At 54.9% G+C, this 9,233-nt stretch overlaps 1 protein-coding gene across 1 annotated transcript; it reads left to right on the forward strand.

Annotated features, from left to right (window-relative positions):
- Positions 1-577: 577 nt before the first annotated feature.
- mettl3 (methyltransferase like 3) lies at positions 578-8,761 on the forward strand (the record flags this gene model as incomplete). The annotated part of the gene is made up of 3 exons (XM_078208780.1): positions 578-784; positions 6,820-7,182; positions 8,586-8,761. Coding segments are annotated over 3 exons (746 nt in total), but the record flags the coding sequence as incomplete, so codon positions are not given.
- Positions 8,762-9,233: the final 472 nt, after the last annotated feature.

Consider the following 9,233-nt stretch of genomic DNA (forward strand, 5'->3'; position numbering starts at 1 on the left):
AAGGGACAGAGGGAGGGATAGCAGGATTGATGGAGGAAGGGACAGAGGGAGGGATAGCAGGATTGAGGGAGGAAGGGACAGAGGGAGGGATAGCAGGATTGAGGGAGGAAGGGACAGAGGGAGGGATAGCAGGATTGATGGAGGAAGGGACAGAGGGAGGGATAGCAGGATTGATGGAGGAAGGGACAGAGGGAGGGATAGCAGGATTGAGGGAGGAAGGGACAGAGGGAGGGATAGCAGGATTGATGGAGGAAGGGACAGAGGGAGGGATAGCAGGATTGATGGAGGAAGGGACAGAGGGAGGGATAGCAGGATTGATGGAGGAAGGGACAGAGGGAGGGATAGCAGGATTGATGGAGGAAGGGACAGAGGGAGGGATAGCAGGATTGATGGAGGAAGGGACAGAGGGAGGGATAGCAGGATTGATGGAGGAAGGGACAGAGGGAGGGATAGCAGGATTGATGGAGGAAGGGACAGAGGGAGGGATAGCAGGATTGAGGGAGGAGGGGGGTGGAGGAACCGCAGGAAGGGTGCACACCCCCATCTCACCCACAGCTAATGTATCTCCTGTTCCCCCACAGCGAATCCCGAGGTGGCACTGAGTCCAACACTGCGCAGCGACAGTCCAATCCCAGCCGTACACACCCCTCCACCCAAAACCAGCACCCAGGAGCAGGATGTGAAAATCGACCCCCAGCTGGAGAAGCAGATTCTAGAACATCTCTCCGACCCCAGCCTGCTACTGCCCACGGATTCGCTCGCCATCATGAACGCACTGTTACTGGTAAGATCGTTCAAGCATCTCCTTCGGCACTGCCCCCCCATCAAACACTCCCAGGACAGGTACAGCACGGGGTTAGATACAGAGTAAAGCTCCCTCTACACTGTCCCCATCAAACACTCCCAGGACAGGTACAGCACGGGGTTAGATACAGAGTAAAGCTCCCTCTACACTGTCCCCATCAAACACACCCAGGACAGGTACAGCACGGGGTTAGATACAGAGTAAAGCTCCCTCTACACTGTCCCCATCAAACACTTCCAGGACAGGTACAGCACGGGGTTAGATACAGAGTAAAGCTCCCTCGACACTGTCCCCCATCAAACACTCCCAGGACAGGTACAGCACGGGGTTAGATACAGAGTAAAGCTCCCTCTACACTGTCCCCCATCAAACACTCCCAGGACAGGTACAGCACGGGGTTAGATACAGAGTAAAGCTCCCTCTACACTGTCCCCATCAAACACTCCCAGGACAGGTACAGCACGGGGTTAGATACAGAGTAAAGCTCCCTCTACACTGTCCCCCCATCAAACACTCCCAGGACAGGTACAGCACGGGGTTAGATCCAGAGTAAAGCTCCCTCTACACTGTCCCCATCAAACACTCCCAGGACAGGTACAGCACGGGGTTAGATACAGAGTAAAGCTCCCTCTACACTGTACCCCATCAAACACTCCCAGGACAGGTACAGCACGGGGTTAGATCCAGAGTAAAGCTCCCTCTACACTGTCCCCATCAAACACTCCCAGGACAGGTACAGCACGGGGTTAGATACAGAGTAAAGCTCCCTCTACACTGTCCCCCATCAAACACTCCCAGGACAGGTACAGCACGGGGTTAGATACAGAGTAAAGCTCCCTCTACACTGTCCCCCATCAAACACTCCCAGGACAGGTACAGCACGGGGTTAGATACAGAGTAAAGCTCCCTCTACACTGTCCCCATCAAACACTCCCAGGACAGGTACAGCACGGGGTTAGATACAGAGTAAAGCTCCCTCTACACTGTCCCCATCAAACACTCCCAGGACAGGTACAGCACGGGGTTAGATACAGAGTAAAGCTCCCTCTACGCTGTCCCCATCAAACACTCCCAGGACAGGTACAGCACGGGGTTAGATACAGAGTAAAGCTCCCTCTACACTGTCCCCCCATCAAACACTCCCAGGACAGGTACAGCACGGGGTTAGATACAGAGTAAAGCTCCCCCTACACTGTCCCCCATCAAACACTCCCAGGACAGGTACAGCACGGGGTTAGATACAGAGTAAAGCTCCCTCTACACTGTCCCCATCAAACACTCCCAGGACAGGTACAGCACGGGGTTAGATACAGAGTAAAGCTCTCTCTACACTGTCCCCATCAAACACTCCCAGGACAGGTACAGCACGGGGTTAGATACAGAGTAAAGCTCCCTCTACACTGTCCCCATCAAACACTCCCAGGACAGGGACAGCACGGGGTTAGATACATAGAACATAACAGCGCAGAACAGGCCCTTCGGCCCACGATGTTGCACCGACCAGTTAAAAAAAAAAACTGTGACCCTACAACCTAAACCAATTTCTTTTCGTCCATGAACCTATCTACGGATCTCTTAAACGCCCCCAAACTAGGCGCATTTACTACTGATGCTGGCAGGGCATTCCAATCCCTCACCACCCTCTGGGTAAAGAACCTACCCCTGACATCGGTTCTATAACTACCCCCCCTCAATTTAAAGCCATGCCCCCTCGTGCTGGATTTCTCCATCAGAGGAAAAAGGCTATCACTATCCACCCTATCTAAACCTCTAATCATCTTATATGTTTCAATAAGATCCCCTCTTAGCCGCCGCCTTTCCAGCGAAAACAATCCCAAATCCCTCAGCCTCTCCTCATAGGATCTCCCCTCCATACCAGGCAACATCCTGGTAAACCTCCTCTGCACCCTCTCCAAAGCCTCCACATCCTTCCTGTAATGTGGGGACCAGAACTGTACACAGTACTCCAAGTGCGGCCGCACCAGAGTTGTGTACAGTTGCAACATAACGCTACGACTCCTAAATTCAATCCCCCTACCAATAAACGCCAAGACACCATATGCCTTCTTAACAACCTTATCTACTTGATTCCCAACTTTCAGGGATCTATGCACACATACACCTAGATCCCTCTGCTCCTCCACACTATTCAAAGTCCTCCCGTTAGCCCTATACTCAACACATCTGTTATTCCTACCAAAGTGAATTACCTCACACTTCTCCGCATTAAACTCCATCCGCCACCTCTCGGCCCAACTTTGCAACCTGTCTAAGTCTTCCTGCAAACTACGACACCCTTCCTCACTGTCTACCACACCACCGACTTTGGTGTCATCAGCAAATTTGCTAATCCACCCAACTATACCCTCATCCAGATCATTAATAAATATTACAAACAGCAGTGGCCCCAAAACAGATCCCTGAGGTACACCACTTGTAACCGCACTCCATGATGAATATTTACTATCAACCACCACCCTCTGTTTCCTATCCGCTAGCCAATTCCTGATCCAATTTCCTAGATCACCCCCAATCCCATACATCTGCATTTTCTGCAGAAGCCTACCATGGTGAACCTTATCAAACGCCTTACTAAAATCCATATATACCACGTCCACTGCCTTGCCCCCATCCACCTCCTTGGTCACTTTCTCAAAAAACTCAATAAGGTTAGTAAGGCACGACCTACCTGCCACAAAACCATGCTGACTATCACCTATCAATTCATTACTCTCCAAATAACTATAAATCCTATCCCTTATAATTTTTTCCAACATCTTGCCGACAACAGAAGTGAGACTCACCGGTCTATAATTCCCGGGGAAGTCTCTGTTCCCCTTCTTAAACAATGGGACAACATTCGCTAACCTCCAATCTTCTGGTACTATACCAGAGGCCAACGACGACCTGAAGATCAGAGCCAGAGGCTCTGCAATCACTTCTCTTGCCTCCCAGAGAATCCTTGGATAAATCCCATCCGGACCAGGGGATTTATCTATTTTCAGACCCTCCAGAATATCCTGCACATCCTCCTTATCAACTGTAATACTGTCTATTCTACTCCCTTGCAACCCAGTGTCCTCCTCAGCTATATTCATGTCCCCTTGCGTGAACACCGAAGAGAAATATTGGTTCAATGCTTCACCAATCTCCTCCGGTTCCACACATAACTTCCCTCTGCCATCTATAACTGGCCCTAAACTTGCCCTAACCAACCTTCTGTTCTTGACATACCTATAGAACGCCTTAGGATTCACTTTAACCCTATCCGCCAAAGTCTTCTCATGTCCCCTTTTAGCCCTTCTAAGCTCGCTCTTCAACTCCCTCTTAGCCAATCTAAAGCTTTCTAGTGCACTACCCGAGTGCTCACGTCTCATCCGAACATAAGCCTCCTTTTTCTTTTTAACCAACAAAGAAACTTTTTTGGTGCACCACGGTTCCCTAGCCCTACCAATTCCTCCTTGCCTGACAGGGACATACCTATCACAGACTCGCAGTAGCTGCTCCTTGAAAAAACTCCACATGTCGGACGTTCCCAGTCCCTGTAATCTCCTAGTCCAACCTATGTTTCCTAATTCTCTCCTAATAGCCTCATAATTACCCTTCCCCCAGCTAAAACCACTGGCCCGAGGTTCATGCCTATCCCTTTCCATCACTAAGGTGAACGTAACCGAATTGTGGTCACTATCACCAAAATGCACACCAACTTCCAAGTCTAGCACCTGGTCTGGCTCATTTCCCAGCACCAGATCCAATATAGCCTCACCTCTAGTTGGCCTGTCTACATACTGAGTCAAAAAACCTTCCTGCACGCTTTGAACAAAAACTGACCCCTCTAACGAGCTAGAGCTATAACAATTCCAGTCAATATTAGTCAAGTTAAAAGTAAAGCTCCATCTACAGAGTAAATGCTCCATCTACACTGTCCCCCATCAAACACTCCCAGGACAGGTACAGCACGGGGTTAGATACAGAGTAAAGCTCCCTCTACACTGTCCCCCATCAAACACTCCCAGGACAGGTACAGCACGGGGTTAGATACAGAGTAAAGCTCCCTCTAACTGTCCCCCATCAAACACTCCCAGGACAGGTACAGCACGGGGTTAGATACAGAGTAAAGCTCCCTCTAACTGTCCCCCATCAAACACTCCCAGGACAGGTACAGCACGGGGTTAGATACAGAGTAAAGCTCCCTCTAACTGTCCCCCATCAAACACTCCCAGGACAGGTACAGCACGGGGTTAGATACAGAGTAAAGCTCCCTCTACACTGTCTCCCATCAAACACTCCCAGGACAGGTACAGCACGGGGTTAGATACAGAGTAAAGCTCCCTCGACACTGTCCCCCATCAAACACTCCCAGGACAGGTACAGCACGGGGTTAGATACAGAGTAAAGCTCCCTCTAACTGTCCCCATCAAACACTCCCAGGACAGGTACAGCACGGGGTTAGATACAGAGTAAAGTTCCTCTACACTGTCCCCCATCAAACACTCCCAGGACAGGTACAGCACGGGGTTAGATACAGAGTAAAGTTCCCTCTCCACTGTCCCCATCAAACAGTCCCAGGACAGGTACAGCACGGGGTTAGATACAGAGTAAAGCTCCCTCTACACTGTCCCCTTCAAACACTCCCAGGACAGGTACAGCACGGGGTTAGATACAGAGTAAAGCTCCCTCTACACTGTCCCCATCAAACACTCCCAGGACAGGTACAGCACGGGGTTAGATGCAGAGTAAAGCTCCCTCTACACTGTCCCCATCAAACACTCCCAGGACAGGTACAGCACGGGGTTAGATACAGAGTAAAGCTCCCTCTACACTGTCCCCATCAAACACTCCCAGGACAGGTACAGCACGGGGTTAGATACAGAGTAAAGCTCCCTCTACAGTGTCCCCCATCAAACACTCCCAGGACAGGTACAGCACGGGGTTAGATACAGAGTAAAGCTCCCTCTACACTGTCCCCCATCAAACACTCCCAGGACAGGTACAGCACGGGGTTAGATACAGAGTAAAGCTCCCTCTACAGTGTCCCCCATCAAACACTCCCAGGACAGGTACAGCACGGGGTTAGATACAGAGTAAAGCTCCCTCTACACTGTCCCCCATCAAACACTCCCAGGACAGGTACAGCACGGGGTTAGATACAGAGTAAAGTTCCTCTACACTGTCCCCCATCAAACACTCCCAGGACAGGTACAGCACGGGGTTAGATACAGAGTAAAGTTCCCTCTCCACTGTCCCCATCAAACACTCCCAGGACAGGTACAGCACGGGGTTAGATACAGAGTAAAGCTCCCTCTACACTGTCCCCTTCAAACACTCCCAGGACAGGTACAGCACGGGGTTAGATACAGAGTAAAGCTCCCTCTACACTGTCCCCTTCAAACACTCCCAGGACAGGTACAGCACGGGGTTAGATACAGAGTAAAGCTCCCTCTACACTGTCCCCATCAAACACTCCCAGGACAGGTACAGCACGGGGTTAGATACAGAGTAAAGCTCCCTCTGCACTGTCCCCCATCAAACACTCCCAGGACAGGTACAGCACGGGGTTAGATACAGAGTAAAGCTCCCTCTACACTGTCCCCCATCAAACACTCCCAGGACAGGTACAGTATCTCTCCCTCTGCCCCTCTCCCTCTGCCCCTCTCCCTCTGCCCCTCTCCCTCTGCCCCTCTCCCTCCGCCCCTCTCCCTCCGCCCCTCTCCCTCCGCCCCTCTCCCTCCGCCCCTCTCCCTCCGCCCCTCTCCCTCCGCCCCTCTCCCTCCGCCCCTCTCCCTCCGCCCCTCTCCCTCCGCCCCTCTCCCTCCGCCCCTCTCCCTCCGCCCCTCTCCCTCCGCCCCTCTCCCTCCGCCCCTCTCCCTCCGCCCCTCTCCCTCCGCCCCTCTCCCTCCGCCCCTGTCTCTCTCTCTCTCTGAATCTCTGTCTCCCTCACTCTGTCTCTCCCTCACTTCTCTGTCTCCCTCACTCTGTCTCTCCCTCACTTCTCTGTCTGCCTCTCCCCCCAGCTGGAGTGTCCGGTGTCTCAGGGCAGTGTGGAGAGTCTCCTGCAGAAGTTTGCTGCGCAGGAGCTGATTGAGATCCGGGACGGGATGTCCCTGGTCGGGAAGCCCACCTGTGTGACCTTTGCCGACCACAGCAAGCTGTCCGCCATGGTGGTGCTGACACCTCAGGAGCGCCGGAGGCCGGCCGAGCCTCCGGCCACGGGCCAGAAGCGCAGAGCGGAGCAGGAAGCTTCCGGAACGGCCGCCCAGCCAGAGAAGAAGGCCAGCGAGCCCATCAAGAAGTCGAAGAAGGTGGCGTCGGAGATGGACCTGGAGATCGAGAGCTTGCTGAACCAGCAGTCCACCAAGGAGCGGGAGAACAAGAAGGTCAGGAGGCAGGCTGCGGCCTGCTCTGGGCATGGCTCTGCCCTCTGACCCCTGACCCCAGGAAAGCCCCCCCCTCCCCTGCACAAAGCTGCAGGTGACCGCTTCCGGGGCTCAAAGTCAGAGGGGAGGTGTCAGGGCACAAGGTGTCAAAGGGCGGGGGGTCAGGGGGTGTGATTCTGAGTGTGAGGGTCAGAGGGCGAGGGTCAGGCTGTGAGATTAGGGTGAGGGTCAGAGGGTGAGAGTCAGGGTGAGGGTCAGAGGGCGAGGGTCAGGATGTGAGATTCAGGGTGAGGGTCAGAGGGCGAGGGTCGGGGTGCGAGATTCAGGGGAGTGAGGGTCAGAGGGCAAGGGTCCCGGTGGCCGGTTCTCGGTAACCGCTTTGCCCTGTCCCGGGTGAGGGGTCAGAGGGCGAAGGTTGGGTTTATCAGTCTCTCTTGCGAACAGTTCTATTTTCCTGTGTGGGAGTTCGGGGGGTAAAGGACGTTCTTGGTAACTTCTCTGTCCCAGGTCAGGGTTGAGGGGTCGGAGGGTACCTGGCTCTCTTGGTAATGGGGGTTTTGTTCCCCCGGGTCAGGGGTGAGGGGTCACAGAGTCACTAGCTCTCTGGGTAATGGGGGTCGGGGTGAGGGGTCGCAGGGACACTGGCTGTCTGGGTAATGGTGGTCAGTGGTGAGGGGTCGCAGGGTCACTGGCTCTCTGGGTAATGGGGGTCAGGGGTGCAGGGTCGCAGGGTCACTGGCTCTCTGGATAATGGGGGTCAGGGGTGCGGGGTCGCAGGGTCACTGGCTCTCTGGATAATGGTGGTCAGGGGTGAGGGGTCGCAGGGGCATTGGCTCTGTGGGTAATGGGGGTGAGGGGTTGCAGGGACACTGGCCGTCTGGGTAATGGTGGTCAGTGGTGAGGGGTCGCAGGGTCACTGGCTCTCTGGGTAATGGGGGTCAGGGGTGTGGGGTCGCAGGGTCACTGGCTCTCTGGATAATGGTGGTCAGGGGTGAGGGGTCACTGGCTCTCTGGATAATGGCGGTCAGGGGTGAGGGGTCGCTGGCTCTCTGGGTAATGGGTGTTTTATTGTCCTAGGTTCAGGGGTGAGGGGTCGCTGGCTCTCTGGGTAATGATGGTCGGGTGAGGGGTCGCTGGCTCTCTGGGTAATGGGTGTTTTATTGTCCTAGGTTCAGGGGTGAGGGGTCGCTGGCTCTCTGGGTAATGGTGGTCAGGGGTGAGGGGTCGCTGGCTCTCTGGGTAATGGTGGTCAGGGGTGAGGGGTCGCTGGCTCTCTGGGTAATGGTGGTCAGGGGTGAGGGGTCGCTGGCTCTCTGGGTAATGGGGTCACTGGCACTCTGTGTAATGGGGTTAGGGGTTGCCGGGCGCTGTCTCTCTGGCTAACGCCTGTTCCTCTGCCCCAGATGAGCCAGGAGATTCTGGAGCTGCTGAACACGACCACAGCGAAGGAGCAATCGATTGTGGAGAAGTTCCGCTCCCGTGGCAGGGCCCAGGTTCAGGAGTTCTGTGACCACGGCACCAAGCTGGAGTGTATGACGGCCCACGACCTGGACAGACCCTGCAAGAAGCTGCACTTCAGGTGGGTGCAGCCTGACCTCTCACCCCGGGGAGGGCAGGGACACCCTGACCTCTCACCCCGGGGAGGATAGGGACACCCTGACCTCTCACCCCGGGGAGGGCAGGGACACCCTGACCTCTCACCCCGGGGAGGGCAGGGACACCCTGACCTCTCACCCCGGGGAGGATAGGGACACCCTGACCTCTCACCCCGGGGAGGGCAGGGACACCCTGACCTCTCACCCCGGGGAGGGCAGGGACACCCTGACCTCTCACCCCGGGGAGGGCAGGGACACCCTGACCTCTCACCCCGGGGAGGATAGGGACACCCTGACCTCTCACCCCGGGGAGGATAGGGACACCCTGACCTCTCACCCCGGGGAGGGCAGGGACAGCCTGACCTCTCACCCCGGGGAGGGCAGGGACAGCCTGACCTCTCACCCCGGGGAGGGCAGGGACACCCTGACCTCTCACCCCGGGGAGGGCAGGGACAG

This window comes from Mustelus asterias, unplaced genomic scaffold, assembly GCF_964213995.1.
Source record: "Mustelus asterias unplaced genomic scaffold, sMusAst1.hap1.1 HAP1_SCAFFOLD_4439, whole genome shotgun sequence".
Taxonomy (NCBI): Eukaryota; Metazoa; Chordata; class Chondrichthyes; order Carcharhiniformes; family Triakidae; genus Mustelus; species Mustelus asterias.